At 47.5% G+C, this 22,198-nt stretch overlaps 1 protein-coding gene across 1 annotated transcript in view; it reads right to left on the reverse strand.

Annotated features, from left to right (window-relative positions):
* Positions 1–6,116: 6,116 nt before the first annotated feature.
* Positions 6,117–22,198, reverse strand: part of F11R (F11 receptor) — a 346,329-nt gene continuing 330,247 nt past the window's right edge. The window contains exon 7 of the mRNA XM_069642857.1: positions 6,117–6,286. Within this exon, the coding sequence (XP_069498958.1) occupies positions 6,117–6,286 (170 nt within the window). The remainder of the gene's footprint in view (positions 6,287–22,198) is intronic.

A 22,198-nucleotide genomic window follows, 5' to 3' on the forward strand; every position in this document is an offset into this window, starting at 1 on the left:
ATATCTCCCTCTGTTCCCTGGGAGATGTTTAGGGGAGGCTCTTGCTTTTCTCGGGGAGATCCTGGCCTTCCTTCACTGGCAGATGTAAGACAGCCTGTACCTTCAGTCATGGTCCAATGAGGAGTTCTTCCTTCTGCTGAAGCCTTCAGATCTGCCAAAAGAGGGGCTGAGCCGTCTTTTAAAGCAAATGGGCCACAGTGATTGGTGTAGACTTAGCATACCTTTATGGACCTATCCTGGGTCCCCACCAAAATCTCCTGTATGCTTAAGGTCATAACCAGAGTGCTTGGCAACAGAAAAGGTAAAGGGTTGAAAACATGTACTAAGTCCCACGCATCTTCCTGTCTTGTTGTGGATTAAAGGGTCTCCCCAGTTAATGGAGATCGCTGTGGTTCCTGATTAAAGCAGTAGTTCTCCCTGGAAGTTGTAACGAGACCAGGCTTGGTCTCCTTCAAACCACATACTCCTACCTTCTGAATGGGATCTCCCTGCGGGGATGACTACTGTAAGCATGCAGTCCCAGACATGACATTTTCCTGTCAATCGATACTGAAGGCGGTGAGCTGGCATCAGGTTGACAAGTGCATATGAAAGGGTGTTGGGGGTTTCCAGTCTCCTTTGATAGCCTTTGCAGCCAGGCCATATGTGGACCTGTTTGAAGTACATTCTATTTCTATGTTAATCGGTGCCACCAGCTGCAGGGCTCCAAAAAACGACAGGGTGGTTACATGGAGCCTTTGTTAGGCTGGCCATGGCGGGTTAAGGTTTGGCCCTCCTCCTTCTGGTGATGCCTTATGTACTCCAAACTGAACATACCAGAGTGACTGCGCCTGTAGGCTGTGTGCACCCAGAGTACAAAGGTGCATGCATATGTCATGCGGCGGGCATAGGAAAATGTGTGCGTATTCTGGAGGTTGATCTACCATCATTCAATTTCATTCAAAAATTTCAAAAAAAGCCCAGGTGAGCGCACGCCCACAGTGCAGATAAATTCCTCACAGTCCAATTGTTTACTTGCCATCTCATTCACTCAGTTTCTCCTGTGCACTTAACCTCTTTCCCATACCTCCATGGCCCTCGTCTTGCTTCTGTTCTTTCTCCATGCTGGTCACGCTCCATTAGAACACACTCCCCATCATAATGAAAGCCAGTGGATCTCTTCAAAGCTCAGCTTAAGGTCCACCTTCAGGTTAATGACAGATCTAGCCTCCTCATTCCATCCCCTCTACTTTGTTGAGTTGTCTTTCCTTTCATTTTGCATGAGTGCTCTTCACTTTCTTTTTGGATAGGCGCTCAAGTGCTTACTGCTTGACAAATGTGGAAAATGCTATGTAGAGGTTGCTGGTGAAAATTCCAGCTCTTTTTTTTTATGATGACGCTGTTACTTTGTCAACGACCCCATCCGGATTAAGACAAGTCATGTGTTTTGCTAGGAAGTGCGATGAGCTGCGGATGAAATGAATGCATCAATTACCAAATCTATGGTCTTCAGTCCCAAAAACTCAAAAATGAAACCCTTGCACTTAACAGTGGGTGAGGGTGTACTCGAACAAGTATTATGGTAGGATTACTTGGGAATTGTGAACGCATCATGAAGCAAGAGACAGAGATTCAATGTTCAAATAAACTACTTTTATTAAATTAAATGTTAGGATGGTGTAAGGCCAAACTTGCCCTATGCCAAGGTGGGATTTCCCTACCTAAAGAAACTAAGGACAGTCTGAGTAAGTTCAACTTAAAAGTCCGTCTGTGTCCAAAACCTATACTTGTCCTCACAACTAGATGTCAGCACCAAAAGAAATAGTGTTGTAAATAAAGTTCTGAGCTTCTTTCAGCTCTTGGCTCGCGTTTCAGCCCCTTCTCCAAGTTTAAAACAGAACATGTGGCAATTGTCCGCTTATATTTCCTTTTATCTTTGGCAACTTCTTGCCATTGCCACAACTGGGCTTTCACACCATTCGCTTCTTGGGGTATCTTCCTTGTCACCACCTTGCTTTCACACTTCACTACAGTGCTCATCTGCTTTTCACTTTGTTTCCTAAACCATTGTTGTTGGCCTTCATTCAGCACATACTTTCATATAGTTCATTAGTGCCCTTTTTGCTTGCCTTCTCTGTATTCGTAAATGCTCATTCCTCTAATTTCACTCGTACATTGCTTCGATGTATTTTGCATAGCTTTTCCTTTAGTCCGGTATTAAATAGTGTATAAAACACTTTACAGCTTGTTCGGTAGTCACAAAACTTTCCTTCGGTATCCCAACCCTCTTATTACGATTCCTCATCTGATCGGCATCTCCGCGTGCCCAAGCCCAGTCCTGGAGCGCTCCCGCGCGACTATTCCTCTCGCATCCGGCAGCTACTTTGGGTGCTCTCCGCTTCCTCCTCAGAGGTTTCTCACTCCCTGTTCCCTCACTCGGAGCTCCGACGAGCAGCACTTGTCACTTCCAAACCTTTCTGCTGCTTTTTCAGTGTTCCTCAGCTCTAGCGGGGAACACGCGGCTCTGGCTTGTGCAGGGCTCCCGACCTCTGCTCGGACTGCCGTGGCTTTCTCTCCTGTAGCGCCCGGCGACCCTACCACTCGTGCCTTGCCAGCCTTCCCCATACTGGGTTGCCGCGTTCTCTTCTCCCGGTCTTCTGCCTGCTGGGTCTAACAGCCCAAGGCAGATCTTTCTTTGCCATTTGCTGTCTTTTCGTTATATACACTTGTAGCTGACTTTGATGTGGCTGCAGGTGTAAGTCCTTTGCCTGACCCCCATTAATGGGGCATGCCTCACCATGGTAGTAGTGTTTCACAGGGTACTATTCATTTTTACAGATAAAATTGATCAAATGGTACAATTTTACCGATTTCGGCCAGTACGATTCGATCGATTTTTAAAAATACTGATCATGTGGAGCAGGGATTGGCTGAAGTGCAAATCGATTTGAAGCGAAATTGACTTACTGTCAATTCCGCCACAAATAATTACACTTCAGTCAAACAATCCACATCCGTTTTACAGTGCTCTTTGTCTCAGTACCAATAGAAGTTTGCATTACTCCTAGTTGACTTCCTCGTCCCAGTACTCCCTGAATTCTGGGAAAATAAGTTCCTCAATTTGGGTGCTGCAAACCCCATGAAGACTAGGGGGAAGAAAGATTCCTCCTAGAAAGGGGAGGGGGGGGAATATTGTGTCTTACTCAAGGGTGTCACACTTCCCCCAATTCATCTCCCCAAAAATAGTCCTCTCCCTTTTGGATTCACCCCCAGGGTCCAGACCCATCAGCTTTGGCCTTTCTCTGTTCACTTGAGGGGTAGATCGTTGCAGGGGGTCGGGAGGAGAAGAGAGGATTCCCTCAGGTTTCACACATCATTCAGTTTGCAAAATGTTCTACCACAGTCATGGATGAGGCGTCGATTAAGCCAGCCTTGGATCTGTCCAAGATGCAGGCCAAGTCTTCGGTCTTGTATGGGTGTGACATCTGGGGTCGTGGTAACACACAGTACCCAACCAAAACATAAAATTCATAAAAAGCATTCTGCATCTACCACAAAGTGTACCAACTGTGCTTGCTCACATTGAATGCGATTTAAGTCCTTTCGTAGATGAAGCCAGTTCACGACAGTTTATAATTGGTTATGGATGTGGGCCACTCAAGTCTCTGAGCAAGTACCGGGAGGACCAGATTTATATAATTTCCCTGGATGGGGACGTCAAATCCTCTGGTTACGTTAAGAGTTGCCTAGTGTCACGCTGGGGTTACGAAACATTTGGGATGAGCCATTCGGAATCTCTGGGGAATCTTAACAGGTGAAGGAGGCCATAGCTATGAATAGATTAAGGAAAATGTAAAGCTGTTGCCTTCCTCTTGCATATGGGCAGGAATATTTGCTTTGTAAAACGATATTTGGATTCGATTAGTAGTTGGACATAATTGGTCCCACATTTGCATGGGCTCTGTATTTGGAGTTTCGCCTAGGTTGTTTAAAAGTACGAAAATACACTAGTTGTTGGAAAACATTCCCCAGAGCCAGCTATTTGGTATGCAGCGCAGAGGAAGAAATGCTTGTACATTTGATGCTTGTCTGTGAAGGGCTGAAATCACTTAGAGTGAGGTATCTTAACCCCTTATTTTCATTGTACAGCATCCACACTACAGCGGATGCTCTTGTTTTTTGCAAATCTACCTTGAATCTCAAAGTTGTAAATTTTGTATCACGATACGTTCATCGAGCACGACTGAGGAGAAAGATTTTACTTACATCTATGGCCAATAATATAAATACACAAGGTATTTTTTATTAAACTCAAGATTACTTTTTGTATTTGCTTAGGATCAGGTTTTCTGGAAACGTAGTAATTTTGATCTGATCAAGGGCTATCGTACTGATGTATATTCGATATGATATGTTATTTATAACACTTAATACTGATGTGTATCTGATATGATAGGTTATTTATAACACGCTTAATACCCAGAGGTTTCTAAGCAAGGACCCGGGATTCAAACCTATGTTGCTCCGTGCCCTCTTGCTTCCAAGACGAGCACATTGCCCCTGAGCTATCCTCCCGAGATGTACATCTTCATTGTATTTATTGTGATCTTAACTTTGTTCTTGTTTTAATGATTAAGGTATTTATTGATGTGCATTGATACATTATGTGCTTTGTAACTAATTACTTTATAGTCGAATAAAGGTTTAACAATAATAAAAAAATGAAATGTATTCATTTGTTTGCTTGTTAGGTGCTTATACAAGAAGTAAATACTGTTTCAAAGCACCCACAGGGCAACAGGGAGGGGATAAGGGGATGAGAAACAATTAAATACATAACACATATTAAATACAGTGTGAGGGTGAACTACTATGCTTTTGAGTGTTCAGAAGGTGCAAGTGCAGAAGTGTGGTGGTGTGGGCTGGAGGTCTGGACATCTAAGCATTTTTTATTATAGTGAAACGCAGTACCATTCAGACCATTGAAGAGCCAATATATTTCGATTCAGAAAACCTCATTACTTTTCATATACAAACTGTTGTACTCAAACAGAGGATGGACGCCACAAAAGTTGTAATAGTCAGGTTTACCTGGATTTCCCTGAAAAACAAAGGAAAATAAGCTTAGTCAATAGAACATTTAGTGTAGTAAAACAAGTAAAAGATGATCAGCCCTAGACAACCACAGCGAACACTAGGATAATGAGGGAGGGAGGGGAGGATGGTGAAGTTGGACGAACTTGGGATTTGGTAGGATAGGGCTGGCCAGGGAGTGAGAGGCAACACAGGGAGAAAATGCATTACTTATCAGAGCACTGTCCGCAAAGGCAGAGTGCAGCATGGCAGTTCAGATCATCTATCCATCCCACAGTGACTCCCACTTGTTAAATACCCACCCACCTTTCCCTAAAGGCATTCAATATATAATCATACTAGTCTGCCCCTTAAATGTATTTAGCTTGGGGATCAAAGATGAAAGGAGACCATTCAATGTATCCATGTACATATTAATACACAACATAAATTGAAGGTAATTCTAGAATTGCTTCATAAAGCATCAGAGATACTTGTTCACTATTGATGTAGTTCGCCCCCCCCCTCCATCCAAATGACATTTTGTAGCAGTTTACACACCAACATTTAGAAATCTGGATATGGATAATATACTGCTTTTATAGACTTTGGAACATTCAAAAGACATTGGAGAACATTGCAAAGGAGGCACTAGTGCTACATATTCTATGGTGGTGGGGCAAGCTAAGTAAGTATCAGACCATGGCAAGCAATACATGAAATCAGAAACGTCCAGTTGTGCATTTTAAATTACTAACTCACAGGATCCAGCGCCACATCAAGTTTCAATTGTTAAAATTAAGAATGCAGCAATTTATATAGCACGCTGCTAGTGTCTTTTGTAGCACTATGCTGAGAGCTGCTCTTGGGGGTATTGCACTTGCATGTATTAGATGGCAAAATCAGTATCCATGAAATGCAATTTTAAAATCATGCTTTGAAATCACTCAGATAGTGAATGGTCCCTTTCCGAACCATGCAAGCGGGAACAGGATTTGAAGGAGAAAGAAGTGAGACGATATGCTTTCTGCTGTTCCAACAGGTTTCTACTTCATATTGATAGTCTAAACACAAACAAAGCCGACAAGGCCACATTTTTTGTACTGGCTGAAGGGAGAATACTCACTGCCAATGAATCCACGGCTGTAAGCAAACCAAATAGCAACACCAATCAGTGCCAAAATGAGAAGTACTATGACCACCGCAGCTACGATTCCACCAACATTCGTGTCATCTGAAAAGGTACAAAAGAATAGCAAAGATGAGAACATTGCTTATTTTTGGAGCTCATCTGCAAACGCTTAGTGGACACCATTCAGAAAAGACACCAACTCTAAGGTAGGCCATCACAAACCCTTCAACATCGATCTCCCTCGTGTTTATGCTGCCTCAACAAGGTTTGATTGTTGTATACATTTCCCCCCTAATCTCTGGGCAATAGGACTGGTCTGAGCTTTGTCCTCCCAGTCATATGCTTTAGTTCTCAGGTTAGTTCCTCTGAGGTATTGTGGCTATCCCCATTTGCAGCGTTCACTGATGGTTTGATTTGAGCTCTGCAGGCAGAGAGCTTAAAAGTGTGGGCAGCCATGAGAGCCCGGATGGGCTGTCATGGCAGCACATGGGTGATACATGCAGACGGGGTAGGGGGAGTGGGACGGGGCTTGTGGTGTTTGCAGTTCATTGGTGGTTGGGGAAAGCAGTGTGAACTACGCAAGCGAGATACCCATTTACCACCTTAAAATGTTGCATAACTTATTAGTGGCCTGTTTAGGTCCCCAGACTCTCCCACTTCACAAAATATAATCAAATGAGTGAACATTTTTTTTTCAAAATGGAGTTGCATTTATATTTTCAACCAGTAAATCGATATCTTTGAAACCCACCCCTCACCTCACTGTGTTGGTCCCTCAAAGCAATCTTGGCCTGCCCTTCACATTATTATGCAACCCTTAACCTGTTATTCCTCACGCTCAAGGTGGCTTATCATCCGAGTGTAGAAAGATTATTAAAACGCATGTTTTTCAACGCTTCAAATGTGTCTGATTATTCACCTTCTCCACCCTATGTAGCCCCAGCCCAAGCATTTGTCGCTGCAAGGTACCAACACTCAAATTCTCGATACTAAAAGTAATATTGTGGTCCCCGTTTGCTTTTGCATGACATTGCAATCCATCTCTTCGCTAGGACACACGCCAGATTCATGAACTTGATCACCTGTCTAGATTTGTTGGGTTTGGGGTACATTGCCAGTAGGCATTCCATTCAAACCTAGTGATAACAGTTTTCCTGCATGCTGCTTCTACGCAAAACCGAAATATCTGCACCAGAGTGCATTTCCACAGCATATCAATCAGGTCTGCCCCTTCCATGTTGCACCAGGGACATTCAGGGTGCTTTTTTGTTGAATTTGGCCACTCTGTTTGGGGTTATGTGTTGGACTAAGCAGAACAGCGCATTTCGGGACACATGCTTAACAAAGATCAAGGCCTGCTCCCATTGGATCTCTGAATTGTGACCCTGCATCCTTTTCCCATTTTCCTTTAAGTCTCATGCGTTTTGTCTGCTCTTTGCAGGAGACATTCATAAATTTGCGCAGTTGGCCTGGAGCAAACTTCCAGATCGTACAACCGAGGCACTAGCACATCCTCTGCAGGTTCGGCAGGCCAGCCCTCCTACTTCTGTTTGGCCATTTTCATGTACTGTAGGAATTGGCCCCCCGGTAATCCCTCTTGCTGCATCAAAATATTCAAAACTCTGAATTCTCTGTTTCCCAAACATGTCTCCCCAGGTATATACGCAATGCGTTTCCCAAATTCTGGCAGCCCCTAGTTATGCCAGGCTTGTGCAAATGTTTATTATAGTAACATTTTGAGAATAGGGGTGTTGTGAGTGGGTTATATTTAGTGCCCTGGTCCAAATTGGTCTGCTTAGTCCCACCATCAAGCATTGTGAACCTACGTAGAGACCAAGGATCCATAAAATTTCCTTAAGCCTGGCAGGTCACACTATTGTCTGCAGGAGACCGTTCTCAGCTGTTGCCCTGTCCGCTAGCCACATGGTCACATACTGCAATAGCGCAGCCAGATGGTACAATTCCAGGTTTGGGAGCTGCAATCCTCCAACTTGTTATGGCAAATACAACGTTTTAAGTGCAATCCTGCTGCAGCGTCCACCCCATATAAACCGCCTAATCGTAGCATCAAGAGCTCTAAAAAAAACGTGCTTGTACAGAACGCCTTCAGAGCAGCCCTCAATATTCCAAAACGAGAACACATCTCCAAAGCCAGAAGAGCAGCTCACTCGCTCCCCATCCAGGAGCGTATCACCTTTAAAACACTATCCATTGCCCACAAGTGCCTCGCCAATACAGCGCCCCCTTACCTCACAAAAAGAATCACCAAAGCCCATTCCTTAAGACCCACCTATACCCTCTACACAGACATTTTGTGCCTAAAGTGAGGAGATGCAAAGCTGGAGGCTCCAGCTTCCCCTACCGTGCTGCCAAACTCTGGAATGCCCCCTCTCCCTACATGAGGGCTGAGAAATGCTAGGGAATCTTCGGTAAAGCTCTCAAAACTCAGCTCTTATCTTAACCTGCAACCCCCTCTGCCCACCACAACCATTTCTGTCAGCTAACTAACCATACACCACCACCATATAGTATGATAAACATGTATGATAACATTCTGCTTAAATGTAACCTCAATACCACCTTTGTTTCTTTGAGTCTACTTGACAAATACATGACTGTCTAAGCATGTCTCCTTGACTTGTACTTGCAACAGCGCCTCAATGCCTCCACGTTATATGTGTGCTTTACATAATAAATACATAAATAAAAATGCACATTTGTAAATGCATACAATAGACATGGGAGGATAATCATTTTGGTAATGGAGATCCGCCCTTTAGCCAAAAGTGGCCAAGGAGACCAAAATCTAATGGACCTTTTAATCATATCCATTATCTTAACAGTGTTGTGTCTTTGTGCATTGTGTGGCTTATGTGCAATCCGGAACATTAAGTATTTAAACGTCATTGTTTCCCATTGCAACACAAGATCTGGTAAAGCCGCTATAGCTTACCACCAGAGCCCAGCCAGAGGAAACTAGCACGATTTCGGTCTGCTAAACGTGATCCCAGATAGCTTTGCAAAGTCTTCCAGTACCTCTAAAATAATGGGGAGATTCTGAGTTGGTTCGCACAAATACAATAAAACGTCATCTGCATATAGCGACACGAGAGGTCTTGTGCCCCCATGACTACTCCAGCTTCCAAGTACTCCTGTCTCAGGTACACCGCCAGGAGTTCCAGTGCCACTATGTAGCATTGGTGATAGCGGGCACCCTGCCGAGTGCCCCTCTGGATGTTCCAAATCCATGCGATACACTTTCCGGATTTAACTCTAGCCACCAGGTTGGTATATAGTATTTTAACCCAGCGAATTAATGTCCCCCCCCCCCCCAACCCAAAACCCTTAAGTGATGCGTACATCTACGCTCAGAAGTACAAAATCAAAAGCCTTGACGGCATCAAGTGACAACCACCAAGTGCTCCTGCCGGCTGTTGATCAGATCTATATTTTGTTGCAACCGGCGCAAATTTAAAGCAGTACTATGGCCAGGCACAAACCCTGTTTGTTCATTATGTATTATATGAGCTATGGTGCGGCGCAAGCGACCAGCTATTATGGTAGTCAATATCTTGACATCATAATTCAGCATAGCCAGTGGGCGATAAGAGTCACAGCTCTCCATGGGCATCACCTGTTTAGGGATCGGTATCACCAACGTTTCCCTCATGCCCGGTGGGAAGAGTGTCTTTCTCATATGCCTCTTCGTATACCTGCAGTAGTGGCTCCACTAACAATGAGCTATATGTTTTATAGAATTCTGATGGTAACCCCTCGCTCCCTGGGATCTTTGCTCCAGCAAGTGCTGCCATTGCCTCTCTTACCTCTTCCACCTGCCTCTCTTCTAGCCCTGGGAGTCGGATCTTGCCAAAATCTGCCTCAATCTTCTCTCGTGGTACCTGCATGTCAGGTCTATACAACTGTGTAAAAATCAGCGAAGATTTTGTTTATGGTCGTTTGAGACCTCTATTCAGCACAGCATTCGTCCAACAACCTTGTAGTCAATACACTAGGTTAATAATAATAATAATAAATAATAATAATTTGGCATTTATATAGCGCTACGAACCCTCAGGTATCTGAGCGCTGCTTATTATTACCCACGGTGTGTGGTGCTCATTTATCGACCTCGGAAGGATGAAAGGCTGAGTTTGGCCCCGCCGGGATTCGAACCTGCGTTAGCAAGCTCTGCACGAATGTCAAAGCGAGCGCTCTACTCGCTGTGCCACTTGACCAGCATAGCGAGTACATAACCATGCCAGTATTCTACCCAATTTGTCCTCATCAGCGTGAGTTTGTACCACCTGTGCCGCATAATCTAACTTAAGAGAGCCTGCCCCAAGCCTGTGCACACTGCATTCGTAATTTTATAAGTTCCTTTTCCAGCTGCCCAGTCATGGGCCCCTGTTCCTCTGTCTTGATGATCAGTGTCTCCAAATCTGCCCTCAGCTGCTTGCGGGTGCCTCCAGCCCTGGCTATGATCTCTCCCATACTACTTTCATTGCCTCGCAGACAGTGCCCCAGCTGCTCACATTGCCAATATTAGTTTCCAAAATTTTGTTCTATTGTGTTATGTAGTGCATCCTTAAAGAGATCATCTTGTAGGGTGTCCATGGGTATACGCCACATCGGAATGGGGGGCCTAGTTCCTTTCGTTTCCCATATAACCACCAATGGGGAGTGAGCCGACATTGTGCATCCCTCATATTCTGCACTTGAGAATTCCACCAAATTTTCCATCCCCACAAACATTTAGTCAATTCTTGTGTAGAGATCATGTGGGCACGAGTAGAAAGAGAATCTCCTAACCTCTGGGTGAAGTTCCCTCCACACATCCCTCAAAGCAAGCTTCAATAGAGCTATATGTAGCGCATCAGTACCCGGGGAGGAACCTCCCCAGAAGGGTACTGACTGGTCCAAGGCCACATCTCGCATACAATTAAAGTCGCTGCCCCTTAATAGCAGCCCATCTCGTCAAAGTGCAATCTTACTACTGAGCAGTCGTACATGTGTAGATATTGCAGTGTCAGGGAAGTAGGAGTTTCACACATTTTGCGTTGGCCCAATCTGCCTTCTTTATCATTCACCACCCCTGACACCTGGAAGGGGACTGCTGTGTCCACCCAGATAAGTACTCCTCTAGCAAATTTTGAAAACGTAGTGCCATATCCCATCCCTCGCCATCTTGATGAGAGCTGTTCCTGCGCCTCTGGTAGTAAACGTGTCTCTTGCAAGAGGGCCACTGATATCAGTTTCCTTTGAAGGCATGACCTCACTCTGTTCCTCCTAATGTACGATCCCAGCTCCCTTGCATTCCAGGACAGTAGAGTAATGCAAGTTATAGGTGTGATTTGCCTTACTTCCCCTTGTCCTTTGGACCATATGATATGTGTCCCAGTGCTGCCACATACCCAGTTCCTCAGGGCCCCGTGGGCAATTCCCAGCCCTATTCCTGCAGCAATCAAGCTACAGTTTAGCCCTTCCAGGCCTGCTCCACCAATCCACCCTACCCACAATGTTCCTTGGTTGAGCTCTATGAAACTAACCAACAAAACCAAATACAACCACCCCCTAAACCCAGGGGGTAAATAACGCCCAACAGAGTATCGCTTTCAGGCACACCCATACCTTCAAGGACATATTTAGCCATTGGGTAGCAGGTCAAGGCCAGCAACCAGCAAACACCTAGTTTGTTGTCCAAGCACCACCTAGCAAGAGATTGCATTCGCCCCCACTGTCTTTAGCAATCATATGGCGGTTTCTTCTCAGGCAGCCGAAGTCCCATCAAGTGTGCCTCCCGGTGCCGTTTTCCTCCAGAGATCTCAGCCAGTCTTATAGCTTCAGCAATCTGCTATGATCCAAGTAGGACATTGCCATCCCAGAACTCTTATTTATTACTTTTAAATGGCAAGGACCCTGTCCCATGTCAGGCCATGCTCCTCTCGGTTCATGCACCCAAAGACTGCTCCGGAAGGAGATTTTGTGTGACCTTATATACCTTATTCGTCCTTAGTTCCTAGGTTATTGTGTTCCAGCCACATAGTCGCAGCCGCTGGAGTCTCAAGGAAGTACATTTTCCCCCTGTTCATGATCTTCAGCCTTGCTGGGTACATTAGCATATATTTTATGCCAAGCCGGAGTTGCGCTTTTATGGGCATAAACTTATTTCGTTTCAGTTGCACCATGGGTGTATAGTCCGGATAAATCGCCATCTTGGCGCAGCCTCTCTGTATTATTCCACCCTCCCTGGAAAACTGAAGTATCACTTCTATGTCCATGAAATGTAGTATCTGAGCGATAACTGGCCTGGGGCGTGAGCCAGGCAGAGGCTTCTTCTGAAGGAACCTGTGCGTCCTCTACACAGCAAACCCTTGTGTCAGCTTCTCAGGTCAGTTTTCTTGTAATAGCAAGTTTTCGATATATCCAGTTGGGTCTCGGCCTTCCATGTCTTCAGGCAGCCCCAGTACCATCATGTTTCTTCATGATCTCCCTTCTGCTCGTGACTCCAGCATGACATTTCTTGACTAAATGTTTTCACTCTCGTTAAGTCTCCAGTGGTTGTGGTTGTTTCCTTCAAAGTTGTCTCCGCCGTCACAAATCTTTCTGCAAGCGAGCGTACGTTCTGGCGAAGGAGCTGCAAGACTATGCTCACAGTGTCGATTTTACCCTCCAGTGAGGTCCGCAGTGTGCAATAGCTGCCAGAACCTTGGATTCTTGTGGGTCCCCTTGTAGTGCCAAGCTTTCACAGGGTGCTGTGCTAGTCAGGGGCGCCTTGTTTCGAGTCTTCGCCTGCCCCCCAAATGAGTCCATTATTGAGCCTTTATTTATTCTTTGTAGGGGACACATCCCAGCCGTATCTGCAATGTTTATTGGGACCTGGCCCCTGCAGTTTTATTGCCCAGTATGGCTCCCAGGAAGCTTATGTGATGGTTACCCTTGGTGCTGCAGGACTCAACGTTTCCTGTGTATTCAGATGGGATTTCAGTTTCAATACAGCCAGCTGTTTGCACAGGGTGCCCGACGGGTGCTGCGCACATGTTTTTTTCTCCCCAGTGCAGCTTTTGTCAGTGGGTAGAGGATGACCAATTATAAAGTGCCCACTGCTGACCGTGTCAGACATCCACTTATTCGCCATTTTTTTATACCAGCTTGGAATCAGTGGGGCATCGACGCCCAGCATCAGCAATATTCCTCCTTGTCCCTTCAAGGTGCGCAGTATTTGCAGTTTGGCTTTTACCTATTGCCCTGGGTGTCTGGGCTGCTTGACACCCCGCTAGTCTAATTTGTCTAGGTCGTTGGTCGCAATACCACTTCCTCACCGCATCACCCTTCCCTCCAGCACAGTCATTGCGCTTGTAGTCCCGGCCCCCAGGGTATATTCCTTGCAGTCCCAGCCCTCAGGGTATTATCCCTGCGCCTTCAGTGCAACACTTCTTTCTGTTGTGCTCTCGCGGTCCTCCTAGGCTCCCAGCTGGCATCGGGAAGGTCCTCCCTCCTGGTTCACCCATCGCGCAGTTATAATCCAGCGTCGCCGCCGCTGTCTGTTCTGCAGCTCCATGATGTAAACATGTCCCCAAGGGAACAACTAAAAACCGGTCACCTCAGGCTGATCAATCTCGCAATCGCTCGAGTTGGTGGAGCCTCGTCTATCGTCTTACTGTCCCGTTCTTCTTCGTAGTTTAGGTCCTGTCCCCATCTTGGATTTTGTCGGGCTGATCTTCCGCGCCATCTCGCGGGCCTCTGTAGCAGTGTTTCTCGACCAAAATGATGTCAAATATGGTCCGGAGTGCACACTACCAGCCGCCCTTTCAAATGTGTCATGAAAACGCCCATTAGTGCCGTTTTCACGATCAATGACAGGATCCCAGTGGGAGGTCAGGCAGCACACGTCTGCACTACATGAGCTCAGGCCACGACCCCCTGGCAGCCACCAATAATGCCTGCACCATGCATCCATCCTCATTACAAACAAAAGCATCCATGACAAGAGCGCCCTGGGAATCCAGTCAATACCCTTGATCCATGAAAGGACTTCCTTCCAGTAATATTGCACTTGAGGGCACCCCCATCACATATGACAGTCACCTACCAATCAGCGGCACTTCCAGCATCAGGAATCATATCTGTTATGAGGATCGCCTTCTACAACCGTGCTATGAGCACCCTGAATTCTGCATTGTCAATCGGCAACTTCTCAACGTCCGTCAATTGTTGGCCCTCCTGCCCCTCCCAATTTGCAGCCCTTCAGTGTGCCCTTTAGCTGGAGGTACCTGAACACTGACAGCTTGGCGATGTGTAGGCACTCCTCCAGCTTGTCCAAACTGACAGTTTCCGTCAAGCCACATTTAGCCAGCCCTGCCTCGTAGAGCTGGAATTACAGCGCATCTGCCACTCCATCCGGCGGGGGTGGGGGTGCATATACGGCTACAGCTTAACTCCTCCCCCTCAGAGACCTCAACATCCACCTGGATGCTTCCTGTGCCTCTTCTGGACTCTTTTGCGACCTCTGTGACTCTCTCTACAGGGCACACCCTGGATGTTCAGAGATATCTTCCCCCCCCCCCCGCCACTGGAACCTTGCCTTCCCCCTTGAAGCACACTCTTATGCACCCTCTTCTTAAGAAATCCTCAGCCGACCCCTCGTGTCCAGCTAACTATCGCCCGATCCCCATTACTCCCTTCCTGGGCAAACTCTTGGAAAAGCTGGCCATCTCCCAGCTTAATCTTCACACTGAATCTGTTGGTTGTCTCCATGACCATCAGTCTGGCTTCAGAGCAGCCAGAAGCATGGAAACTGCTCTCCTGAACATCCATGAAGACCTGCTCTCTAACCTTGATGCCAACCACCCCTATGTCCTTATCTTACTTGAGCTCTCTTTTGCTTTTGACACGGTCAACCATGCCACCCTGCTCCATGATAACCTGGGTATCACAGACCAGGCCCTGGCCTGGCTGACCGCTTTCCTCTCTGACCGACCCGCCCAGGTCCAACTTGGGTGCTTCCTCTCCTCTATCTCACTCTACCTGTGGTGTTCCCAGCGGTCTTACCTTTGCCCCTGGCTGTTCAACCAATACCTGGCACCTCTCGCCTACCTCATCGCTGCTCCCTGCTCCAACTTCCAGTGCTATGCGGATGACACTCGGCTCACTTTCAGGCTCCCCTGAGCCGCCGCCTCTCCCTCGCTCATCCCGGATTGTCTGTCTGCAATCCAGGAGTGGTGTGCAGCCAATGTTCTCTGCCTTAATGCCAGTAAGACTGAGATCCCCCTCATCAGCACACCAGCACCTTCCCTTTCTGTCTCTGGCCACCCACACTGGGCCCTCTTCCTGCTCCAACATGTGAGGCTATGAACCTCAGGGCCATCTTCGACTCCTCACACTCCTCTCCTCACATCTCTGACATCTCTAAGAAGCCAAAGTGCCAGCTGCACCCTTTCCTCAGCTTCCCCCAGAAGCTCACTGTCTCCAGAGCTCTGGTTCGCTCTAGGCTGGACTACTGCAACAGCCTTTCTAAATCTGCCTGCCTCTACTCTCTCCTCTCTCCTCTACATCTAGTCCAGAACAGAGACTTGTCCTTGGCCTCAAGCCCAGGAATCATATCTCTCCAGCCCTGAAATATCTCCATTGGCTCATAGTGGTAGCAAGGATCAAGTTAAAGACCATCTGAATTGTCCACAAGGCATTATGGGGCCTGGGACCGAAATACCTCCAATTCTCCTTTCGTAAATATCTTCCTACTCTAGCTCTTTGCTCTTCCACCTCCAACTCCTTGAGGGTCAGTCGCTTCTCCAAGCAACAAGTTGGGGGCAGATCTCGCTTCGGCTGGCTCCTCCCTCTGTAACAGCCTCCCTGCCTCTCTGAAACTCCATCAGCACCATTTCCGGTTCCGGAAGAACCACAAGAACTTCCTCTTTGCTTCCGCCTTCTCTCTTCCTCTCCACTGCTGATCTCCTGTCCGTTACAGCACTGGTCACCTGGCCACCCTCTGAATTCAGGCCCAGGTCCTTACCGGTTCAGTTGCACACCCGCACTGCCTCCTGGCATCCCTTGCACTTGTAGTCTGTATCTGTACCCCTACAGTTCCCTTTCCTGCACTTATTAGACACTTGCTGTCTGTACTTTTATCACTCGCACTTGCCACATGTTGGATGCACTACGTGTTGATCCCATGCCCTGCACTTGCCCATCCTCAAACCACCCCACAGCACTTCTCCCCTCCCCTGTCCTCCCCCCTGCACTTGCACGATCTCAATGTCACTAGGCCGAGTAAGATCGTTGTTTTGTCCTCCCTGTCTCCCCTCCCTTGCCTCGTTGGGCCTTGAAACACTTACAGGCGCGTTATAAATGCCATATCGTATCAAAGGAGACGGCCATGTAGAGAGCCAGCAAGTGTCATTCTACTCACTCCAGATGGACCATAGAAATGCCAAGACCGAGTGTTGGCCCACTCTCCTTGGAATCAGGGCCTGGGGGACTCATAACCACTCCCCAAAGAGGGCAGAATTGCATTGCCCATATGCGCCCAGTGCTTTCTGGACTGGGGGTCCAAGTGATAAGCCATTATCTGAAATTGGGCCGCTCTATAGTAGGATTTCAAGTCAGGGAATCCAACTGCCTCTTGCCCACCCCCTCAGGAGAATCAGGGTACAATATGCAATCCTATGCTTGGCTTCCACCCAAAAACCTCAGCAAAGCGCATTTCACCTCATAAAAGAAGCCCAGCAGGATTACCACTTAATCATTTGAAAGAGTAACAAGTACTTGGGTAGGACCACCATCTTGATACAATTCAGGCATCCCATCCACAAGAGTATTAGCCAGGCCCATCCATGCTGGTTTGCTTTTACCGCCGACCAAACTGGCAAGTAATTTGATGCAAAGATCACTATAGTCGTACAAGACCTCGATCCATATGTATCGGAAGCCTCCAGTCTGGCAACATCCCTATGCAATCCCTGCCAGCAGTCTACATTTCTCCCGCCACAAAGGCTACCGACTTGTTGAAGCAGATTTTAAAACCAGACAGCGCACTGTATCGAGTTAGTGTCGTCAGCAGGCGTAGCACCCGCTTTCTTGGATCGGTAATGTAGGTAAGCACCTTAGCGTAGATTTTGGCTTCACAGTTCACGAGCGAAAGGAACCTATAGGAGCTGCAATCGGTACTAGGTTTATCTGGTTTTAGAAGGACTGTGATAAAGGCCTCACGCAGCGGATCGGGCAAAAGGGCGTTACGAGAGATTCCTCCCACACCAAAAGGAGGTTGGGGGCCACCACTGTCACATATTCCTGATAGAATTCCATAGTGAGACCATCAGGACCAGAAGCTTTCCCCTTAGGCAAATTGGCGATTACCGCCATGATTTCTTCAAGTGTGACAGGGATCTCGAGTCCACTCTGGTCTGGGCATTAAGGCATGACAATGGGATGTCTTTTAGTAGTGAATGAATGGCTTGTCCTGTTCCCCCCCCCCCCCCCCCCCTAGCGGTTTGGCTGTATATAGTGTTTTGTAGAAGTCTTAAAACGTCCCAACCACCCCAGCATCTGTCCATTTAGTGTTACCTTGTTCATCCAGTATACAATCTACCTGGGTCTGCCCTCTGGCCTTCTGAACTAGTCTCGCCAGAGTTCTACCTGGTCGGTCCCGTTCCCCATATATTCTAGCCGCCTGTAGGCAGGAGAAATAACTGATCTTCCTGTGAGCCTCGGTCTCGGATTTTTCCAATTCCGTCTGCATTTGTTCTAGCAAACGGGGACACGAGAATATTCAACTTAGAGTTTTTTAAGTGCCGTTTCTGATTTCTCCAAGTCTGTCGTAATGCTTTTGAGGACACTGGTTTGCCTTGATGTCGCCATCCCCTAATTTAGACCTTAAAGGCCTGCAATCTAGACCCAGGGAATCTGTTGCGTTAAAAGCAAAAAGGTTTTCAATAATGCCTTAATCTCAGCCCGGAACACTATCTTTCAATGCTTCGGATTTAAATTTCCAAGCACAACTTGACCTGTGTCCCTGCCCAATATCAGTGAAAGTGTCACTGGGGAGTGGTCAGATAGTGTACGTGGTTTTATGTCAGCGTCCAGAACTTTTCCCATAAATGAGTTACATATCAGGAACATAGCAATGCAGGACATGTCATGCACTGAGGAATAAAAGGTATATTTTCTAGTCTGTGATTGTACAAGGGATAGTAAGCAGCGAGCCGCCATGAGTTGGGGCCTAGGTGCAGCGTTTGTTCTGTCCAATCGAAACTGTTTCCACAGTATCCTGCCATGATTCCTCCAACAAGGTAAAAAGTCTACATTAGGACTGTATGCGCTTACAAGCACCAATTCGTTACCTTCAAGGACACAATGAACCACCATGTACCTCCCTTCGGATTTAACGTGTGCTTTCTTTTCCACATATTCTAGGGATTTATGTATAAGTAACATGGCACCCCTGGATTGCAAGGAGTAGGAGGTATAGTGCATATTCTTCCCCCATGTAGGGGCTATACCACAGCATACCCTTTCTTTAGCATGGGTTTCCTGTAATAAAACATTTACTTCATGTCTCTGAACTTAGGATATCACCTTCCATGTTTTGGTGAAGTTCCCCAGACCACAGACAGTACAGCTCATTATTCTCATCTGTTGTGCCATAACCGATGCATCATAACATAATGTGCACTGTGTTTACAAATTGTCCAGAATTCTGTGCAACTGAAGAACATGTCTCCTGAGCACTCCAGTGCCAGTATTTGAAGTATTTCCTCACCCCATAACGCCTGAACTGTGCAACTGGCGCAGAACCGTACATCGAGGTCCTTTGTATTACCAGACCAATTACCCCCCCCTCAGTCTCCTCTGCCACCCCCTAACCTGTAGCATCCCACCCCCTAACTAGGTATCAAAACAGAACATTAACTGATCAGCTGCTACAGGGTTAGTTATTGCCGCTGTGGCCCATTCCACGTAGTCACTGTAGCATCGGTAAGCCAGATATATCTGTAATAGCAGTAAATTTCTTCTCTGGGACTATGTGCTCATCCTCGCAATAAGGATAGCTGACAGTGTAACCTAAATAATTCCTTATATTGGTGGAGAGGGATCTTTGCATTTTTCTGGTTATCTGGGATCGCTATTTGTGCCTCTATTAACTTAACCGCCTCATCCGGGACAGTGAAAAAATAAATGTTGCCACAAAATTGTAATTTTAGTCGAGCCGGAAACAGCATTGCATATTGGATGTTGCGGGTACGAAGTCATTTCTTGACTCCAACGAACTGACGTCTTTCTTGTTGCACTCGGAGAAATCCGGGAAAATGGGTATCGTCTGGGAGCCCAGTCGGAGCTGCCCCTTCTCTATGGCAATGCAGAGGAGCAAATCTCGTTCTCGTAAATGGAGTACCTTGGCAATGATGGGTCTTGGAAAGTAGTCGGGTTTTGGTTTGGCAAGTAGCCCGTCGTCCCGCTAAACTGTAGGCTTTCAAAGGCATGTTCCATGCTTCCAGATAGTGCATCCTCTGGGTCCACAACAATTCTGAAGTTGTTTCTCCTAGCGTGTGATTCTAAATCACATTCATCTTTTACAGCTTTCATGTCTTTCACGAGAGTCACCACTGTGTTGTGGAGGCCTTGAACCGTGTCCTCAGTCGCTGCGATCCTCGTTTCAGCCTAAGTGATAAGTACAGCTTCCTTAGCGAGTTGTGATCTCATGGATGCAACATTTGGTGTAATATCGTCCAGTTTCTCATGAACGGCCGCAAATCCTTTTGGCATGGCTTCCATCATGTGAGTGAGGTCCGGGGTTGGACTCACGCTAGGGCTGGTTTGCCCCAGATGTGATCTAGTAGAGGGTTCAGGGATTTCACGAGGCACTGCCGTCGTGAATTTGTCCATAGCCCCGGATTTCTCCCCTTCACCCATGCCTCTAGTAATGGTGTTTAGGCTGAGTCTGCCCAGGGGAGCAGTCTGGAGGCTTCACTGGTGTCTTTCCCAAGTTCAAGTCGGCTCACTTTTGCATGTGTGTCACTGCAGGGGTTAGGTGTAGTTGGCAAGTGTGTGTTGGACTCAAGGAGGCCCAGGGACCAGCAAGGAGGGTCGGTCGGCACTGGGAAATACAACGCGTGGGTCAAGGGCAGAGCTTCAAGGTCACAAAACAGGTGCAGTCAGGCCCCTCGGGCACTCCTGTGTGGCGCAACACAAGCTAATCTCAGATCCAGTCACTGAGGCCAAAGTTATAGTCAGAGCAGATGAGTGGGTGGGCTGCTGTTAGTCCAGTCGTTTGCAACCCGCAGTCTCAGTTTGACTGCACTCCCAGTTCGGTATGGTGCTAGAGGTTCCTGCCCCAAATTTGGTGAGGCCTTCTTGGTCCAGATCTGTGAGGTTCTGCCCACGTTGCTGATATAGTCTCGGTGTGGGTCTGTTCTCCGCAACCCCGGCAGCTCGGAATACAGTTGTTAGGCAGCACACAGTTATTAGGTGGGCACTGGAAGTTATGATGGTCCCAGTTGTATTTGTCCAGATGGAGGCATCTGCCCTCTATATGGTTAGGCCTGTGTTTTCCGCCTCGTATGGGTACTGGTTGAGGTGCATTTTCCCCCCACGTGCTGCCAGAGAGTGCAGGCTGCAGTTCCGGAATGGAGGACAAATAACTTATGGGGGCATGTAGACGTGGGTCACAGCACCCCATGTTGGCTAGGTGCGGGAAGTTGTACAGGTGGATCAGGGTGAGGGACAGTAGAACAGCCACTAGTGCTGTTCTGGGTATGGCAAGTCGAGGTACCAACAGGAAGAGAGGCTGGTCCAAGCCTCGGATCAGGCAGTTTGTGTGGCCGTTGGTTCCCTCGCCCCAGACGCTCCTAGGGTGAGGCCTGTTTATGCATGTGTATGCTGCACGACAAGTCGCTGATACCGCCTGTGCGGGTGGGCCATGGGTATTATACTGCTGCACGTTACAAGGAGGGGCCTGCACTCCAGCGAGGGCCAGCACAGCACGTGTGTTCGGGAGAGCAGGCTAGTCAGTGGTCCGTTGCTGCGCCCGCACTCCAGGGTGCCAGAGGGCCAGACAACTCCCCACCCAGGACCGGGCGGACCAAGGCGCTGCCGCAAACAAAACAAAATGTATGGCCTGTGCTCCGGTGCAGGAGGGTGCCGGCCGGAGTACAGGGGGAAGCCCTAAGCAGAGATCCTCGTGGTGTGAGGATGAAGCACTCACCAGCCGTACCAGCAGATGTACAGGCGAAGCGCTCCCCCCCCCCCCCTTGCCGGGCCAGCTCCAAATCATAGCACCAAGGGGGTCTCTGGGTCATCTAGTGTAAACCTATCGAGTCCAGTGATGACAACCAACGCTGATGTGCCCTTGCCTGTCCACAACGCACCCCGCTGTGATATACGGCGGCTCCTCCTGCCCAGGACAGAAAGGGACTCAGCGGCACAGTGAATCGTGCAGGGTCCGGTTTCCCTCCACACCTGCACTGGTTGGTCTGGCCAGTATCAGGAACCAATGCCCCAAGTAAGGGAAGACTGGATGCAGTATAGCCGCCACTACCTCCAATTTTCAATTTGCCGTTAGCAGAGCACTGAAGGTAGTCGGCCATTACGCTGGCTGCTCAACAGTGCCCCCTGCTTCCCCATTCTGAAGGCATTCTGGCAGCCAGGTGTTAATGTTGTGCTACATTTTGCCTCAGTATATCCTTCTCACTGGGCCCAAATTTCATTATTTGAATGTTCCCAAATATCTCTAGCTTCATCTGACTCTTTGAGCTAGTTTCAACTGTCAGTTTACACTTCGTTTTCAATATTCTCATGATCCCAACACGCACCCAGACACCACTCGTGCTTGTTCCTCCCTTTGTATTGGACAGTGCTTCAGGTCAGAATTTTTCTACCTGTTCCAGGGTAGACTGTTCTGTCCTGAAAAACTAAAATGGCTCCTGCAGTAGTGCTATTGTCACCCAGTGATAGTTGAGAGATTTTTTTATTTTTATTTATTTTTTTAGAATCGACACTTGTGTGAGATTCTGAGACAGCAAT

Source organism: Ambystoma mexicanum, chromosome 1p (assembly GCF_040938575.1).
Source record: "Ambystoma mexicanum isolate Mex_15411 chromosome 1p, UKY_AmexF1_1, whole genome shotgun sequence".
NCBI classification, from domain to species: Eukaryota; Metazoa; Chordata; class Amphibia; order Caudata; family Ambystomatidae; genus Ambystoma; species Ambystoma mexicanum.